General features: G+C 46.1%; 1 protein-coding gene across 3 annotated transcripts in view; it reads right to left on the reverse strand.

Annotated features, from left to right (window-relative positions):
- The window catches only part of AGAP2 (ArfGAP with GTPase domain, ankyrin repeat and PH domain 2), a 1,175,901-nt gene that overhangs the window by 369,684 nt on the left and 786,702 nt on the right, over nt 1-19,515 (reverse strand). For all 3 annotated transcript variants that reach the window (XM_069653347.1, XM_069653346.1, XM_069653345.1), the window contains exon 3: nt 18,669-18,756. In XM_069653347.1, coding sequence (XP_069509448.1) covers nt 18,669-18,756 — 88 coding nt within the window. The remainder of the gene's footprint in view (nt 1-18,668; nt 18,757-19,515) is intronic.

A 19,515-nucleotide genomic window follows, 5' to 3' on the forward strand; every position in this document is an offset into this window, starting at 1 on the left:
TAAGTGATAAGGTGGTACTAGGCCGTTTTACTAAACAATACCTCCCTTTGTCTCCCACCAATACTCTTCCATCTACCTGCTTCACCTCTGCTCTTCTTTCTCCCTCCCCCACCTTTGCTTCCCTCGTTCTGCTCCTTTCTGGCTCGCTGTATCATCAAACAAAAAACGAATCCTTCTCCATTCTCCTTAATCGCACACCTCTGGTCAGCCCTGCTCACCAGGTATGAACGCTCAGTACGTAGTCAGTGACGTCTAATTGCTCAAGAACCTTCAGATGAAAATGTATTGAAAATGCGGTGGGCCTCTACTCGTGGTAACCACAGACTCGGTGGGTGTTAGTAATCGGTTAGCATTCAGCCCCGCAGCTCCACTAGCCGACATGATAAAGCACCCGCCTGCCATCTTGGATTCAGTACTCTGGCCGCTAAAGCTACCGTAGCTGGTGATGTTTTAAGTCTTACATAAGAAGATTTTAGGGATTTTACCAGTCTGGGTCTGTGCAATCAGGAGTGTGTAAGGCCCATGAATGGTTGGATGAGCGGTGGTCTGGCAGGGAATCAGGATTCCCTATTGCTATCATGGGGATCACAGACACCTGCTGTTGCAGCTGCACGGGTTGTGCATTTTCTGGCCAACTTCTATTCTTCTTCCCAGAGAGTGACTCCATTCTATGCTACCAGGATTTCAGGATAAACTTTGTTTGTGATACAAATGAGAATATGGATGTATTGGAAATATAGGGAATACACCATACCCATCCTCTGGAGCATGGAGCGGGTGGCTGTCCTTGACCCCAGGGCCACCCCAGTCCCATCCTCTAGTCTTAAGCATGGGACTATTGCACAGGATGCAGTTTACAGGTGTGATCTTTGTTGCTTAAGTGTTGCCTATAGGTTGCGCTGGACCAGGGGCCTCATCACGAGTTGGGCTGTATTCCCGGCTGTAATACCACCGACTGTAATAGCCCTAGCACCGACCGGTCCGGTGGTATTACCACCGGATCACGGGTTGGGCCTTAACGGTAAATCGGTGATAATACTGCGGGCTAATACAGCTGGCTGTAATCCCGCTGAAAACATCGATTTTCACCTCCAGAAAAAAGCTGGAGCTAAAACAGCTGATTTACCACCCAACTCATGATAGGGCCAGCCCTTAAATGCAACGGTAATACCGTTACCGCCGCATTTAAGGGCTACAGCCCAACTCGTGATGAGGCCCCAGGAGTGTTATTTCAGCAGTTTAGCACTTTTCTACAATGGTGTTGTTGCCTTCGGAGGAGGATAGACAAGGTGTTGCATTATTTGGATGGCTTTTTCTTTGTGGCGTGAGGAGTAGGAGAAGTTCTGTGACTTCCTACAAGGATGTGTGGGTTGATGGAGGATATGTGGATGTTTCTGGTGTCAAAGAAGATAGAAGGCCCAAGAGACCAGATAACATTTTTGAGGATAGAGTAGGATTCTGTGGAAATGTGCTGAAGTTTTACAGGTTAGAATGTTGAGGAGTTAAGGATGCAACTTAATATGGAGAAAACAGCATAAATGATGGTGTTGTGGCAGGAGCAGAGGCTGTTGGCCCATTCAAACTGGGTGGGTAACGTTATGGTGCTGGTGAACATTTTGCAGAAGGCTGGTGAGGGTAATGGTGGGCACTAAAGAGATAATGATTTCTGCCAGTATGATAGAGGAGTATAAAGCACGGTATGGTTGACATTGTCACGTGACTCTTATGATGCGTTCATGTGGCTTCTTAAAGACTTGGTGGAATAGAGGGTGCATATTTTTTTAGAAGCCACCTAGTAGTGCGGCTTTGGTTTGTAGTGGCATGGGAAGGAAACTGGTGGGCAGCATTGTGGCCAAAAAGATGGAGGTCTGAGGGGTTTGACTATTAACTTCCTGGACATTTTCCCACTTCTGGTGATGCTGGCACTGTGTGGCAAGGATTTACAGAACAAAAGAATGAACTTTAATATTGATAATAAGGTTTATGTGGCAGTAGTGAATCAGCAGTCTGCTAAGGAGGAGTGGGGGTTCAGAGTGTTTGTGCTGGACATAGACATAGCCGCTCATTTTATGTGAGCCATAACACAAATGCATGGCGTAAAAGCCGTGCTTATGTTATTTATAATGCACTTAATGCCCAGAGTTTTGTAGGCGCGGACCCAGGGATCAAACCTGTCGTGCTTTGTGTTGTCTTGCTTCCAAGGAGAGCACGTTACCCCTGAGCTATCCTCCCGAGACTAAATCACTAGAAGCTAGATTACTTTGTCCAGTGCTTTCTTTAGGGCCAGCATCCAGTGATAATAGAGAATACAATTATAGAGAATGCGGTAACAGAGAAACAAAAACAGAGAAAAAACCATCGAACATTTTTAAGAATAGATATGGTTTGGGGTAAGCGGGCGAAATGGGTGGGGTTGGCGTTGGTTTAAGCACATAGAGAAATGGGGGGTTTGGGAGGGGGACCCCCACCAAAAAAGCAATCTCTGTTATGTATTCTCTGTAAACACATAGAACCTGAGGGCCAGAGTGGCCTTCTCCTGCCACGCCAAGCCGTGCCTGTGATGAGCTCTCTAGGGTCCTACCCATCACCATTTTGATGCCCCTGACACTGCAGTGTTGCCCTCTGCAAGGTTGGTCCCACACAGAGGAACCCCCTGTATCTTTCCTGACATGTGTTGGCGGAATAGAAAGAAGCAAATATAACGTGTTTGGTCCCCTATTGAACCTTTAACTAAAAGACACATGCTGTCTTTTTTGTGTCCCTTAATAGTGACTATTATTGAACAGCTGTGCCACTCCTAGATTTTTCTCCTTTTAAGTGGAATGGATTTGCACCGCAAAATACCTGTCCTTAAGCCTCCTCTGTTCTGCCATTACCAAATGAATGTCCTATAAAGTGACAACCAACACACCTCCTCTTTTCATTTCCCTCAAGAATTGCACCCTTTTTTGAGGGGTGTTACCCTTAAAATTCATTGACCAGACCTGCAATTGTTACAGGTAGCTTTCTATTCTCTATGAGGGACTTGCCCCGTTGTTGGGGCACTACAAATATCCCCATTTGACTCAGAAAGCCTGGGCAGTGTCCTGCACACAGTCGCCTCCTAAACTGAGCGGCAATGTATCCCACCGGGTCCATTCTTTATCCATGCTTCAGAATGATGAACCTCCTTGTCCTACTCCCCCTTACTAATGCCTAAACTCTCTACCACTGCCGGTGCAACAGTAACCTGCAACTGACATAACAAGTAACTGGTTCAACAGAGCCATCTCCCACGCACCCCCATGCTGCCCCATGTGATTCTTTGTTCCATCCTATTATTTCAACGGCTTCCCACACTACCACCTATTCTTCACCACCAATTCCAGTAGTGACTCCTCATCCCCTTCCTTCCATCAGATGCATGAGAGCCAGAACCTACTGCCTCCCCCTACACAGCTTTCTCTCCTCAAGGGAGCAAGTGCAATCCTATTCCATTAGCCCGACCCACCCTTGAGTCCCTACTCCCATGTATCTTAAGCGGTAGGGAAGGTTTCTTTGCAACACTTTTAAAAAAAAAACAGATTTCACCATAAAAGAAAGCAAGGGCGAAGACCGCCCTGCAACCTCTCCCCCATCCACCCCACCTTAATAAATACCTAAACCTAACCCCCAATTATCTACATTTGTGGCACAATGTGTAAAGGAAACCTTGAACAATGGGTGTTGGACAAATGGGCCTCCGGACAAATGGGCTAGTACCACCTATTCTACTGAGAAGTGCCAAGGCAGCCCTCATGGCAGTATCATATCTTCTCCTCCTTCTCGTCTGCCACGGCAGTCACTCGTTGTCACTACCCCTAGCCTCCTCGACTTGGCCTCAATTTTCTCTCAATGCCAATTGTGCCTTTTTCCAGTGATGTGACAGTGACATGTTGTCATGTAGTCAAAACTGGAGACGAAAGGGTCCACTGATATTGGATCTGGCATTTATGTAGCTCATCTTACTGAGTGAAGTAGCATTTCCTGTGAGAGGCCTTGGTGCAGCTGCACTGAACTCTCAAAGTAGAAGATCTGATTCTAGTTCTTGGCCAAAGCAAGTCTCCCCTCTTTCATTTGATAGCCAAACAATTTTACAGGGCCAGTTCGGAACCTTGGCATAAGGCGGCGTGACTCCATGCTCCCCATTTATCTTAAATCAGTACCATCTGTGGGACAGTGAGGATCAAGTGAAAGAGATTTATAGCACATGGCTTCACACCTTCTCAGAACCTTCTTTCAAATGTTCAATGCATATATTTTCCAGGGTCTGTTCTCCAGATCTTCACATTTCAGTTAAGGTTCTAGTGTCCAGAACTTCAGTGCTTTTATCTCATCAGACGTGGCGATTGCTGTCTTGGTCCCATCGACCCGTTTCCTCCAGGAGGAGCTGACCTCTTGTTTTCAGTGATAATTGCAGTGGGCTCAATTGGAGCCTACTGAGCTCTTCTTTCAAGACTGACTTCAGATCTTTCTTGAGCCCTGGGATGTATCTCTCCAACCGTTAAAGCCATCACCAAAGTTCATAGCTACAGCCGTCTCAGTGTCTTTCGGCCCTGCCGCTCCATCTACGCTGCCTTCTCCAGATCATCACCCTTTTGACTGGCAATGGCGTGCCCAGATTCTTTTGGGCATGCTGTGGTTTTGGTCTCATGTGCAAGGTTAGGGAAACATTTGCCTCTACCTCCCCCTCCCTTGTGCCGAGTAGCTGAAGGACTCCCTCGGGATGCGCTCACAAGTCTTACTGGTGTCTCACTGGCGTGGTAAAGTTCTGTCACCTGGGTGGAGAGGTGGGGAAAGGACGGGGCCCACACAACTCTCGTCAAGGTCTCCCCATTACATGATGTTGTCTGGATGAGGAACGTTCGACCAAGACTGTCACATAGCAAGGGAGCGATAGATGTGAGTTGGCACCAGTCCCTGTTGCACTCACCAGGCCCCCCACCAATTTAGCCCCTTCTGCTGATAGGCTCCAGGGCTTGATACTCTTGTTGGAGGGGTGTTTCGTACCCACTGCGCCTCTCCCCATTAAACGTCCACCCTCATGGTTCTCAGATATCAAGAGTCTCGCTAGCTCTCCAAAGGGGGTTGCTGGATGTGTAGGCACATCGGCTGCCACAGTGCTTCAGGCACTCAAAGTGGTATGAGCTCCGCAGGGCACACACTGCTGCACCAAATGAACACTGTCTTCAGGCGTAATCCTCTAGCACTCTGAAGTGCACAACTGCCAGCCCAACTGCCACTTTGCCACCTGGTCAGACTAATTCTCCCTGGTTTATTTACGGGCCGCAGCATTCAGGATGCAACAAGGTTGTGTCATGGCATTTTTGGGAAATCCAAAATAAACGTTGGATGATAAGTAGAATATAACGTATATAAACTACTGTCTGCAAAAACATATTTTTCTTTTTCTAAATTGATTGGAAAATTCTCGAAGGATTAATTGTTGACCCGTGAGGAGAGCGCCTGGGATCTTCTTAGATTCTAAGAGGATTTGAAAGTGGTGTCACGTGCGGCCTGTTTCCACAAGCACTGGCCCATGGGGCAAAGGGAATGCCTTGAGTAAATGTGATGGCGCTACCCTCATAGGGTCGCCAACTGTCCCGGATTTCGCGGGATTGTCCTGCAATTAGGGACTCTGTCCCGCCGTTTGCAGAGTGGCTGTGCAGGACACAGGGCGTCCCGACTTTCGTCAGGAGACCCTGCCTCCAGCACAGCCACTCTGCAAAGTGAAGTGGGCATTTACACAGCAAGGCGCTGCCGCCTGCTGCTTTCTTTCTCAGGCAGCTCTGCAGGCCTGGCTCCTTTTGAGCCTACAGGTCGAGCTGTAAGCTCCGACACCTGGATTCATTCAAACGCTAATGCTTTGTTCCTGGAGTCGTGATGGTCATGTTTGCAGTTAAAAAACGTGACCATCACCTCCCAAGGACGAACCATTTGCATTTCAATTAAGCCAGCAATTAAGAGCCATTAATAAAATGTTAATTCAAAAAGGGCCTGGCCAAACGTGAATGACGATGTGACCTCATCACCGCCTTGTGGGCAAGTGTCCGGCGAAATACTATCAAAGAGTTGGCCACCCTATACCCTCGTGGGGCTGCCACAATCAGTGTGCTTCTACCATATATTTCTGCCTCAGCCGCCATCTTGCCCCTGTGAGCACATGCACCAAGACCATGGGCTTAATGGGGGGCTCCCTTTCATTCAGGCTGTGGAAACTGGCTTTTCATCGGCATAGTGTGGAGGTGCAGGAGAATGGGTAAAGGAAGGCACGTGCACTGAGTTTGCTCACTCCACTGTCTTAGCCAATCCCTCTATTTTAATAGGCTGCTGCCCTTTTATGCAGGAACAAAGCAGCGCGCATTGATTCCCGTCCATCGTGTTGGCAATGTACCACCTCCCAGCAAAGTACAATGGAACTGCCCAATTGAGGACGGTAGGTATTCCATTTCATCATATTCAGACAGCTGACCCTACGCCCCTGCTTACTGCGGAAGTAAAAGAATTACTGAATACGCCTGTAAGAGTCACGGATGAGTGGCCAGCCTCATTCACCTACCAAAGCGTGGGTGTTGCTTCTGCACACTCTAGCACAGCATGGCCACACACGGAAAATGTCTCTTAGTTCTCACTTTGTACAGCACAGCTCTTCATGTTGCTGTTACGGCACCCAAACGAATCTCAAGACCAGAAGAAGACAGTAAGAGGAAGTAATAAACAGGCGGCAGATGCGTCATCAGGGGGGAATTGATTTCCGGTTGACGCTGCGCAAATGTATGTGGTAAATTAGCTCCTTCACAGCCCTCCTTTTCACCCCTGCCAGTATCAGTGCACTTCCACAGAGGGCCCCAACAAACAGTGGGGAGTCTGGTAGGGGTTCAGACAGGGAGTCGAATCCATATGCAGAGAAAAATCGGAGGATTTGCCAGAACATTATTGAAATTTGATTCCAGCTAATCGTGTGGGGATAGGGCATTACAGAGGGTGGAGCAGTGAGCGTGAATGGATCGTTACCATAACTAGTCTAGGGTCACCAGATGAATCCATGTCCCAGGGACCCCATGTTCCGGTCATGGCCTTTGCTTCCCGGTCCATAAGGTGTGCATCCTTATCTTGCGCTCTTGGTAACATATTCTATTTGCCAAGGTGTCCAGAGTGAAGGGCATTGTGGTATACAAGACCACATACAGCTGTAGCAATGACCCGGGCGCTGCGGTAGGTTAGGCACATCTGATCGGAGAAATCACAAAAAATAAAGGCAAATTATTTTAAAAAAACATCCTTTCTTGGGTATAACATTTTTCTAAAAATGGCTTTGCCTAAGCTGTGTGTGTCCTGGCAGGGATGAGCGGCTTGGGGGGATTGCTGCTGTCCGAGGGAGTAATCCTCTCCCCTGGCATCGGTGGGACAGCCAATGCTGCATCCTTTTCGGGTTTGCCAATTAGGATCTGAAATTACTGCGGGATTAGAACACCACAGAGGTGTCACGCATGATGAAATGCCGCGGTGGAAGATGGCCGACAGAGGTTCCCAAGGACAGGAAATCTTATATAGCCAAGCTGTTTCCAGGCAATGCTTCAGACAGTACTGCACGCATGTCCTCGTTCAAGTAACTGCGTGAGTCCCAACCAGCCAATCAACATGAGTCGGCTGAGTCACATGAGGATCCCACTCTTGCGATGAGAACATCCCCATTGCTGGATTTCAAGGGCCACCAGGTCAAAAGAAAGCATTGCAATGCTCTTTACCCATCAACATTCACTGGCATTACAGATTCAGGAATGACCCATTGTTTAAAGCTTCTAGGTTAGGTATTGTGCCATCTTTCACTAGAGGGCCCCTTTTACCTGTTAACTGCTCTGAGGGAACGTGGAGTGGAAGGAGGAGAAACAGTGTCTCATCTCCCGCCCACAGCGTTAACACATGCTATGCACTGTGGACTTTCCCGATTGGTGCTGAAGCCGAGAGCAAAGTACATCATCTCCGACCGGAGTTGTCACATATCACAGCTTTCTATGATTTTTCTCGCCTCTCCTGGAGCCCTCTTTGTTGCCATTGCCTACATGTTTAAAACAACCACGTTTTTCGTCGTTTGAAATTGGGTCAACCGCTTTTTGTCAACCGTGACCGACCTCCTGTTTTTCTGTTATGTGGGGCGGGTTGTCCTCCACCCATGCCCCCATTCCTACACCATGCCTCTTCTTCTATCACTGTGTGCATTTGATGGACATTTGGTTGTGTCCCTCCTCATTGACTGTGTTCATTTCATCAGTCGTCTTCTTTGGCCAGGCAGATGGCCGTGGGTTCTATGTATTTACTTCAACCACGGTTTGGTCGAATATTGTAGGTCTCACACATTTGTTTTTAGTCGGTTGCCCCCCCCCCATAAACCTCTTCTATCATGGTCAGCTCTCCCATCCCCATCTTCAGCCCTCTTCTATCATGGTCAGCTCTCCCATCCCCATCTTCAGCCCTCTTCTATCACGGTCAGCTCTCCCATCCCCATCTTCAGCCCTCTTCTATCACAGTCAGCTCTTCCATCCCCATCTTCAGCCCTCTTCTATCACGGGTCAGCTCTTCCGTTCTTCGATCCCTATCGTCAGCCCTCTTCTATCACAGTCAGCTCTTCCATCCACATCTTCAGCCCTCTTCTATCACGGTCAGCTCTCCCATCCCCATCTTCAGCCCTCTTCTATCACGGTCAGCTCTTCCATCCCCATCTTCAGCCTTCTTCTATCACGGTCAGCTCTTCCAACCCCATCTTCCGCCCTCTTCTATCACGGTCAGCTCTTCCATCCCGATCCTCAGCCCGCTTCTATCACGGTCAGCTCTTCCGTTCTTCCATCCCCATCTTCAGCCCTCTTCTATCACGGTCAGCTCTCCCATCCCCATCTTCAGCCCTCTTCTATCACGGTCAGCTCTCCCATCCCCACCTTCAGCCCTCTTCTATCACGGTCAGCTCTCCCATCCCCATCTTCAGTCCTCTTCTATCACGGTCAGCTCTTCCATCCCCACCTTAAGCCCTCTTCTATCATGGTCAGCTCTCCCATCCCCATCTTCAGCCCTCTTCTATCACGGTCAGCTCTCCCATCCCCATATTCAGCCCTCTTCTATCACGGTTAGCTCTTCCATCCCCATCGTCAGCCCTCTTCTATCACGGTCAGCTCTCCCATCCCCATCTTCAGCCCTCTTCTATCACGGTCAGCTCTTCCATCCCCATCCTCAGCCCGCTTCTATCATGGTCAGCTCTTCCGTCCCCATCTTCAACCCACTTCTATCACGGTCAGCTCTTCCATCCCCATCTTCAGCCCGCTTCTATCACGGGTCAGCTCCTCCGTTCTTCCATCCCCATCTTCAGCCCTCCTCTATCACGGTCAGCTCTCCCATCCCCGTCTTCAGCCCTCTTCTATCACGGTTAGCTCTTCCATCCCCATCGTCAGCCCTCTTCTATCACGGTTAGCTCTTCCATCCCCATCGTCAGCCCTCTTCTATCACGGTCAGCTCTTCCATCCCCTCTTCAGCCCGCTTCTATCACAGTCAGCTCTCCCATCCCCATCTTCAGCCCACTCAGCTCTTCCATCCCCATCTTCAGCCCACTCAGCTCTTCCATCCGTGCTTCCATCATTCTTCTTAGGTTTGGCATTTGGCCTTGATACCCTTTTAGATTCTGTTTAAATGTTTGCTCCTTCCAGGATCAGGAACATGATTGGTTTGTTCATTGATGGGGGCACATGCACATTGCACATTAATACATTGAGAGGTCTCTGAGCACGGTGCACCTAATTGCCTAGAGAAACACGTGTTTGCTGTGTCCTCCACTCCCCCAACTGGTCATCACATTGCTTTCATCCCCTCAGTACCCTTGTGACTCATTGTTAAAGAGCGAGGGTTCCTCTCCAGCCCCGAACATTAGAAGCAACCACCCTCTTTATTAGACCGAGAGCTCATCATCCCTTTCTTACCTAAATCCTGTTTGTTCCAGACTGTTTCATTCACAGGGTTTGCACATATGTATTGCCTGGTGCATGCATGTTGCATCATGCACTTTAGCTGGACTGTGGTGTGCCATTGGTCAGACGCCTATTCTTAATATCTTTTGCGACAAGTCTTCACAAGTAAATCCTTGCTGGACGTGCGGGCCTTGCCACGGCCCTCCACTGCATTACTTGCAATACGGTAGTTCCCAACATCTTCCCACTCCTACAAAAGTCCTGGAAGCTCTGGGTACTTGTCTACTTCGAGGTTACACCAAATCGGAAAGGGACATTTCGCAAAACATAGCCAGCCACCTGAAGTCTTCATGAGCTAACCTCTTTGTCAGGGTAAGGTCAGCGCGGCCCATGAGGGCGCCTTCAATAATCTTTCTCAGGGAGTGGCAGGGTAAATCATGTACGGCCCTCGAAAAACAAAATATGTAATTATTGTATGCTTATCTGCCACCATGATATGATGATATGATAGGTTATTTATAATGCGCTTAATACCCAGAGATTTCTAAGCGCGGACCCGGGGATCGAACCTGTGGTGCTCCTGTCGACTTAGCACATTGCCCCTGTGCTATCCTCCCGAGACTCCCATGAAGTATGGCTTGATTTCCTCAAAAACAGGACCGCTGTGGGCCAATCCCTATTATCCGTTTGAGTTTTGATAGCACCAGGCCAGGGCTTCTGCCCACTTGGGTTCTGAGAAGTTTTTCTAATTTATGAAATAAACAATGCGTCTTTTCAGGAAGTCTCGAAGGGGCTGTGAAATGGCGCATAGATTTGCAATAGAATTCGCACAGGCCCAAAAATAACTTGATTTCTTCCATGTTTGAAGGTGTACAGGCCTTTCTGCCGGCCCCCGCCAGGTCTACAATTGTTTTTACACCTTCTGCGGAGGTGGTGTGCCGTAGATCGTCAACCTGCTTGCAAAACAGCCTGCATGTCATGCTAGAGGGTAACAACCTCGCTTTGCAGGGCTCTCAGCACAGTCTTAAGAGTATGGCTACCCCCAAAGGGCAGTAAGGGCATGGCTACCCCCAAACTCGGGTCCCGCAAAAGGGGACTTAAAGGGCCATTCCGACCTTGGAGGGCCTGGTAATTCCCTTTTGCGGACCCGGTACGTCCCCATTCCCATTTGATCCCCCATAGGGCTCTATAGGAATGGGGAGGATGGCAACAACGGTCCCGTTAATAGCGGGGCCGTTGCTGCCATGCGGTACTACTTGCGGGTGCTGCTCTGCACGCCTGGTCTGACCAGGCGTTCCAGAGCGGCACCCGCAAGCATACTCGGAATGTTGTGGCGAGGTAAGAACGGCGCTGGTAGCACTACCGGCACCGTTTTTTGCCTTACCGCAACACTCCTAATGAGGCCCATTGTCACTTATTTTCCCTTTCAGGCACTCACAGTAAGGACACTGGATCACACATGCCATCTTTATTATTAAGCATTATATTGAATTGCTCCTCTTGGTTTTACTTCATTTGTCCCTTCTGGGGTTCTTGTTCCTGAGCACCCCGGTCTGTTTTGTCCCCACCCTCCCCAGGGATTTGACTTGTTTTTCCCCTTTGTGTTGCTCGACACCTTTTTGTTGGTGTGTTTCATTAGGGCTGTTTTCCCTTGTTCCATTTAGGTTTCTAATGTGTGACCAATTTGGGGTTCTTGTGTGTGACTGTTTTATGCTCATTATGTTCTGTTTGGTCCATTTGGGATTGCATGGCTTATTTTAAAGTTTATTATTTCGTACCCATTGAGGATAGTGGCGTTGGATTTGGACTTGTTGCTGTTTACATAAGTTGTAACCAGGAATTGAAGGGTCAACTTAATCTAAAGAATAGAGTAAAGTAGGAGGATCCCCTACCCCTCTGACATGGACAAACAAAGAAAAGTAAAAAAGATAGATCACGATGCACGAGCGGAGACCAAATGTGGAGGAAGCGGGGGGCTCCCATGCCCTCTCATCAGTCTTGAATTACCAAATAGGCAAAGTAGGCACTGGTCTACAGGCCACACTCTTTATATGGGCCCTGCAACAACGGATCAAAATAATAATGATTTGATCTTAAAAATAAATTACAATCAAGCTTTCTTAAATTGCTTCCAAAAGATTTTTTAAAAATGAATCAACTCAAAGAAATGAAAACTTTACATAAAAGACTTTATAGAGAAAATACTGTATTAATGTAATGTACCCCTAAACAACTTATAGTACACCAGAGACATCAAATTAACATCAAATTAACATCAAATTAACATAATAGTTTGTCTCTTAAATGCTAATCTTCTGGCAGCTGTCAGTTTGTCAAAAAATCTGATGCAAACTATGTACGTGTAATGCACAGTAGTGATGGTCCTCTACATCTAGCAGCCGACGTGCACACTACTTAGTTCAAGGTTATACCACTAGAGGCTATAGCCACCACGCACGCACGAAAAACCTCAAGAAACTAATCATTATGTGACTTAGTGCGTTGCAGGACTCACACTGACTCCAGACCCTAGTACAATGTTCGCGAGTAGAAGCTTTGAGAACACTAACTTCCCGAGTATATATACGGTACCGACGTCCGCGTTACTAAGTTAGCTTTTCTGACTTATAATGAAGTGTGATTAACTTCACCGTCTAATTTCTACCACAACAGAACAAATCTATCTTGTTCAGGAACTTTTACTCACTTTTATCTGGGACTAAAGAAATATTTCATTTTCTGCCAGAGGGACACCGATATTTCAACTGCCTAAGGGCCACTACGGGGTTTAATCCGGCACTGCCTCTCATCCACAAAAACACATAGCAAAATAAAGAAAAACAGAACATCAGTTAAAAGCACACAATCTGAAGGACACAGAGAATGGCGGCTGGGTGTGTTGAAAAGAGGGAGAGAGGGCAGACTACATAAATGTCATTACACAGATAAATAAAAAAGGCAACAATGGAAGGCAAACAGTTGAAAGAGCCCCTTAAAGGCACTGTGTTGTAAAACAAAATAATCAACAAGTACATACAAAGGAATTTCAGGAAAAAAGGAAAATACAGAAAAAACACTAGGGGCCTCATTAGATGTGTGCAGGTCTGGAAACAACGATGTCGGTAAGCCTACCAGCACTGTTGTTTCCGGACCGGCACACTATGGGTTTGCCTGCCGGAGCCGCTGTGCCCAACAGGGCAGACCCTGATGGACACCGCGGCCATGGGGACTCCATGGGAATGGGGATTAACAGCATTACCGGTGCCTGACTTCTTGGCTGCCGGGGTTGTAATACCACAGTGTTACTGGAAAATCAGGCGCCAGTAATTCATTGCGGGTCCGATGTTTTACCACCGGACCTGTAACAAGGTCCTAGGTCTTTTTATGATATACACATATTGAAAAAAGTTGTGGTTTAGAAAATGATTGACACTCTTATTAGATATTTCCTTCTGCTAGGCAAAAGGTTTACAGTAATAAGTACATTGAAAACTAGGATATGGTGTAAGAGATGGATTAACACAATGTGCAAATGGGAAAAACTGCATGTAGTACATATTGGAATATTTATTGTTTGCTGTATATGATTGTTTTGAATATATATCAGTGGGGATTTGTTTTAAAGAAACGTGCTTCCTAAAAAAAAAGGTTCCAGTGTACAAAATAAAATCAAAATTGTTGGAATGTGAACACGACCCCTCCCCCAAATAACAATTGATTTTAAATATGAATATATGTCTTTGCATGTATATGTTACTGTCACTCTAAAATCACCCATTTCAATGCAATGTAATGGAAACCTGAGATGCTATTCCTTTTCCTGGAAGCATTTCGATTCGGATAGGTAGGAGTCACGACGCAACAGAGGAGGAGAAAGGAACGAGAAGAGTCATGATGGATGGTCTGAGGATACAGTTGTGCAGAGCGGATGTTGGCTTTACAAGGGAGAATTGTTTATACCAAATATGACATTTATCGTGATGTAAGACTATAAATAAATAAAAAGAAATAGGATTTGCATATGGATTAGCAAAATAGAGCCTGCTTAAACTCCACCTAGAAAGGCAATTTATGCAGCCTGTTCCCTAGGAAATGCTGTGAATTCCACAGCCCCTTTTCCAGCAGCATGGGCGCCTCACCTTGCCATCAAGCACATAATGTAAGCACGCAGTTTCTGTATTAAAACTCTCTTATGCAATTTGGGTGGTTTTTTGTTTGGGCTATTTCTGTTTGATCCATTTTTTGGCCAATGGAGGTTGCTTTTATGTTCCTTTTGGTTTGTTTGCTGTGGGGGCGTTTGTTTTTGTTTCGTTTGGCTCTTTTGTGTTTGTCATACGAAGCACCTATTGGTTACTTTTGTTTGGCACCTTTGGGTTGTGTGCTAAGTCAGAAAAAGGAGTTGGACAAAGGGGTGGCTTCTACACAAGGCTTTTATTTAAATAATAAGAAAAAGTCCCCCCTTTCCTTTTACTAAAGGGTTTGCCCTACCTAACAGAACTCTAACTAGGGTGATCGTCATCAAGGTGCTTTGTCCAAAGCAAAACTCTGTCCTTTGTCCAAAAAACAAACTTACTTCTGACCATACCACTAATCAAAAAGGTTTCAGAGAACAAAAAGGGGCTCAAGGGAATGGCTCCATTCTCCTCGTCAGGCTAGCTCAGTCTTGGTGACTGATCTTATAGCCTCTTGTAACAGTTCTGATTAGCCCCTGCATCTCCTGAAAGGGACAACTTTGGTCTTTCTCAAGTGTCTAATGACTATTGGCTCTCAATGTCCAAAACGGTTCTTTCCTTAACTGTTTTTCATATATTCGCTCTCTCAGGGTTCCTTTGTTTGGGTTCAACAAACTGTCCTTCCTGCTATTGAGAGAAGGGAAGTTAATCCTGTAGTACTCTTGGTTTTTTCCTAGGCTTTCTACAGTCACTGTGTCGAGGGAGATTACTCCTGTACTACTCTTGGTTCCTCTTAGGGTTTTCATAATCAGTGTGACGAGGGCGACTGCTCCCATACCACTCTTGCCTTTTCTTTCAGTCTTCACAATTACTGTGACCAGGGAGATCACTCCTGTAATATTCTTGGCTTTTCTTATGGGTTTCACAATTATTGTGACAAGGGAGATCCCCCTCCAGTAACACTCTTGACTTTTCTTATGGTTTTCAAAATTACTGTGATGAGGGACAGCACTCCCGTAACACTCTTGGCTTTTCTTAGAAACTTCACAACTAATGTGACAAGGGAGATCACTCCCATAACACTCTTGGCTTTTCCTATGGTTTTCAGAATGACTGTGATGAGCGGGATCACTCCCATAACACTCTTGGCTTTTCTTGGGAACTTCACAACTACTATGACAAGGGAGATCACTCCTGTTGTAATCTTTACTCCGCCCCAAACACCTACTGAGTCTCCCGCTGCTCCTGTTACCTTTTATTTGACGGGGAAGCATCACTGTTTCTTCCTTTGATTGTAGGCTGGCTCGTTCTTTGAAAATGCTCCCAGTGTTTCTCTCTCCACTTTCTGGTGTTTAATGGCAGCTCTGCTGAGCCCCTGGCTTGTAGGCATTGGTGTAGTTTATGGACCACCCGGCCTACCACTCAGAGGTCACGCCACTGTCTAACTTCTTCCAGCTCCCAAGTGGGATGGTGCTCTGTCGAATCATGGAGTACTCCTCTGACCGTTCCACGTTGTCTCCTTGAACGAGGACCAGCTTCTTTTCAGGACAGTATCATTCCCAGGTTCGAGCTTCCCGGGCTGTGCAGGCACAAGGCCAGCTTCTCCTTTTAGCCAGTCTTTCCTCTGTTTTTATCCTCGTTTGCTGGGTATTCCCCAGCAGAGGACCAGAGTCCTTCCTTTGTTTCCAAGAAGTATTCTTTATGCCTCGTTGGGGCCAACTCTTCCCAGTACTGGCTGTCTTCACGGAGGGAGTAGTTATTACTCCTTCACTCTCCCTCTTCTCATTACTATTGGGTTTCAATCGGTTGCTAGTCTTCATGTCTATTTTATTATTTCTCTTCTCAGTGGTTTCAGGTCTTGGTTTAGTAAAAGAAGAGATTTGAGTCCCAACACCTGTAATTAATGATTTGTGTCTTACAAGCCTAAGGACTGATGGGAGAATTAGTTATTTGGTTGTAGAGCATTTTGGTTGAAATCCTAGTCGGAGATGCCTAACAGGAACGTCATTTTGACTACACAGATACTGAAGTAACTGGTTATACTAATGATGAGCTTGTAATATGCACTCTTCTTCCTAATAGGCATATGCCATTGCTCACCTGCTGGAAGTATTATGGGCCTCATTACGAGATAGGTGGAAATTTGCATGTAAAACCTCCAAAAAATAGCCCTGAGGAATTACTGTTACCGCCACATGGTCAGATGGAATTCCCGCCTGATTACAAGTAGTGGTGGCAGTGTAATTCCCCATTTATTTTGGGTCCATTGGACCCAATGGGGCATTTTTTGCGGAATTACTGCTGCAGTAATTTTGTCAATTGTGCTGATTTTTTGGCGTTGGGTGGGAAGATTTACCTCCAGGGTTTTGCTGGAGGTAAATCCTGCACTCAATACCAACACTCATTATTTGACATAGTGGTAAAATTGGCAGTAACTCAGTTATCACCAACTTGCCACTTACCGCCTATCTTGTAATGAGGCCGTACATATTTAATCTTAGTGGTTTTCAGGAGTAAGCCCTAAAAACACATATTTACATCGGCAGTGGCAGAACAAGCTGAAAACAATAATCTAACAGTTATATGTGAAACAACATTTTTCCGATTCATAAAACTCCATTACTATTGTCGGTATCAAAATCAAGATAGCCAAGGAAGTAAAAACCCTAGGATTCCACCTAGACTCAGCTCTTAACCTTGGCAAGCAAGTTAACGTTACAGCCTCTGCTACCAGCTACACTTACAAACTTATCCACGCTTGCAAACCATACCTATCCACAGACAGCTGTAGCACCATTGCACGAGCCCTCAAATTAGACTACTGTAATGCACTGTACCTAGGCACCAGTAAACACAACACCAACAAACTCCAAACCCTGCAGAACAACGCCCTTAGAACAGCACTAGGAATCCCTAAAGGGCAGCACATATCCGATCAAAGAAGAGCTGTCAACTGGCTGGCCATCAACGACAGTATTAAACTCAAAACTTTGAATATTACACATAACTGTCTGAACAACAAAGCACCTGCATACCTCACAGAGAGATTCACCAAGCACACCTCCGAACGCCCCATCAGAAAGGCCCACACAAATAGTATTAAAATCCCCAACTTCAAACTGAAAAGAACTGGAGGGTCCAGCTTTCCAGTACTAGCAGCTCTTCTCTGGAAGTCTATCCCAGACTCACTTAGAGCTACCCCTTCCCTACATGTGTTCAAAGCTAACGTCAAACTATGGCTTCATACTAACGACTGGTAAATGCCTCAACTGCATCAAATATTATGTATATCCAATGTAAATATATGAAACATATCCTACCTGCAATCCATGTGTCATCGTAATATAAGTATTGCCTGATATATGAACCTGTTACATAAGAAATTGTCAATATTCTTGGACTTTGTAACATAAGAAATGCCCGATATATGATCCTGTAATATAAGAAATTGTATAACATTCTTGTACCTGTAACCCAAGTTTTTATTTCTTTGCAAGCGCCCAGTTGCTTAACGGCCAGGTGCGCTCTATAAATAAATAAACAATACAAACAATACAATACAATTTATGAAAATCACAGAGTAACCAACTTTCTGTAGCCCAGAAACCCATCTTCTACAATGTTAACCCCATCTAAAAGTAAGTCTTAGTACACCGTTTTGGGAAGTCAACAGCATGTAAACGTTAAGAAATAACACAGATCACATAAGTTATTTGGTTTTTGAGCATATTATATTGTATTTGTTTATTTATATAGCGCTTTTTCCCCATTTGTATGGCCTCAATGCACTTTGTGGTTGGAACGCCCTCGGTGACCATAGTCAATGTGCTGGAGGTTCTAAGAGTTTTAGATTAGGAGATGCATCTGTGCATTTTCACCGGTCTAGGGCTTAGGTGGCTGGCTAGGCATGACTAAACAGCCACCTAATTTTGGTTGAAATCCTAGTCAGATTGATTGTCAGTCTGATGTCACATTGTACCGTCATTGCTGATAAGTTTGCAATTTGGTACTTCATTGGGAAACACAATAATGACATTCAACTCTCTGAACCTTTTGTGGCCAGAGTCAGCAGATAGGTCACCTGTGGAATTGTAGCAGGCCTACAATTTAAATGTAAAGAGGGCAGCATTTACCAGAGATCTGCAATCTTTGGCTGTCCAGATGTTTTGAACTACATCTCCCATGAGCCCTCACCCTTAACTATGCTGACTATGGCTCATGGGAGTTGTAGCCTACGGCATCTGGAGACCAAATGTTGCAGACCCCTGATGTCATTGGAGCGATTTGTAGTAGTATCACCAGCCCACGGTGTGGTAACAAATACATGGAATCCACCATTTATACTGATAGATCCCCTTGGGAAGATACAGAAGAGAACTGCTTTTAACAGGCAGGGGTTGGGGTACAAGGCTCTTGGTGTGCTAGTGATGCGTAGTGCACGCATTCCTTCCATCCTTTTGTAAAGTAAACCGGCTTCGGGGGAGGGTGGCAGGAGATCAAGTCGACACAGTGCATTTATAGTACTTACTCTCCGGTGTTTCCAATCCCATGTAGGACCCAGTCACGAACCGATGGACGAGGGCAGACTTGGCACTCTTGATGTTGCCCACCACTCCCTGAAACCAGAAACAATCATGGTAAGACGCAGGAAGGAATAATTCAATACTCACAGAGAGCAAGGACGGAATGCCAGGCAAGAGGGTGGGGGAGGGGTGAAGGAAAGGACATTTTGAAGAAGAAAGGGGAAAAGGGGCAAGGATAAAAGGATGGAAGGACAGAACGATATGAGACAATATAAAGAAAGAAATGGGATTTGTATTTGTATTTATTTGAAAAACAGAGATGCCAATTGCGGTCAGAAATGACTGACAATAACACTTCTACACATAGCAGAAGCATTCCCCTGAAGGGCGTGTGCACAAAGCATAATGATGAGAACAGGCAGTGAGCCAATTAATGGGGGTGTACAAACTTAGGATATATACCAAGGACAAAGCAAAACACACAGAAACACAATGTTTAATAGAAAACAGGGGACATACAAAGGTAACATTAACCTAAAGGGGCAAGTGCTTCAAACTAAAGTGGAGTACTAATTAAATATACAAACTAATTTTAAGCGTCACTGGAGTCACTGGAGGCAGTGGGAGGGTCAGGTAGGGAGCATAGAGGAGAAGGCCCTGGGAGCCCCCTCTTTAGCAAGCAAGTGAAGTCTAAGCCAAGCTCTGAAGAGATCAACAGTTGGGCTGGCAATGATGGTTACGGGCAGTGGGTTCCAGTGGAGCGGGCGAGTGGCAGGAAAGAGCGGAACGGAGAGGAGACAAAGGGGGGTATGGGGATGGGACAAGAAATAAAAAAGAGACCGAAAAAGGAAA

Source organism: Ambystoma mexicanum, chromosome 3q, assembly GCF_040938575.1.
Source record: "Ambystoma mexicanum isolate Mex_15411 chromosome 3q, UKY_AmexF1_1, whole genome shotgun sequence".
Lineage (NCBI taxonomy): Eukaryota > Metazoa > Chordata > Amphibia > Caudata > Ambystomatidae > Ambystoma > Ambystoma mexicanum.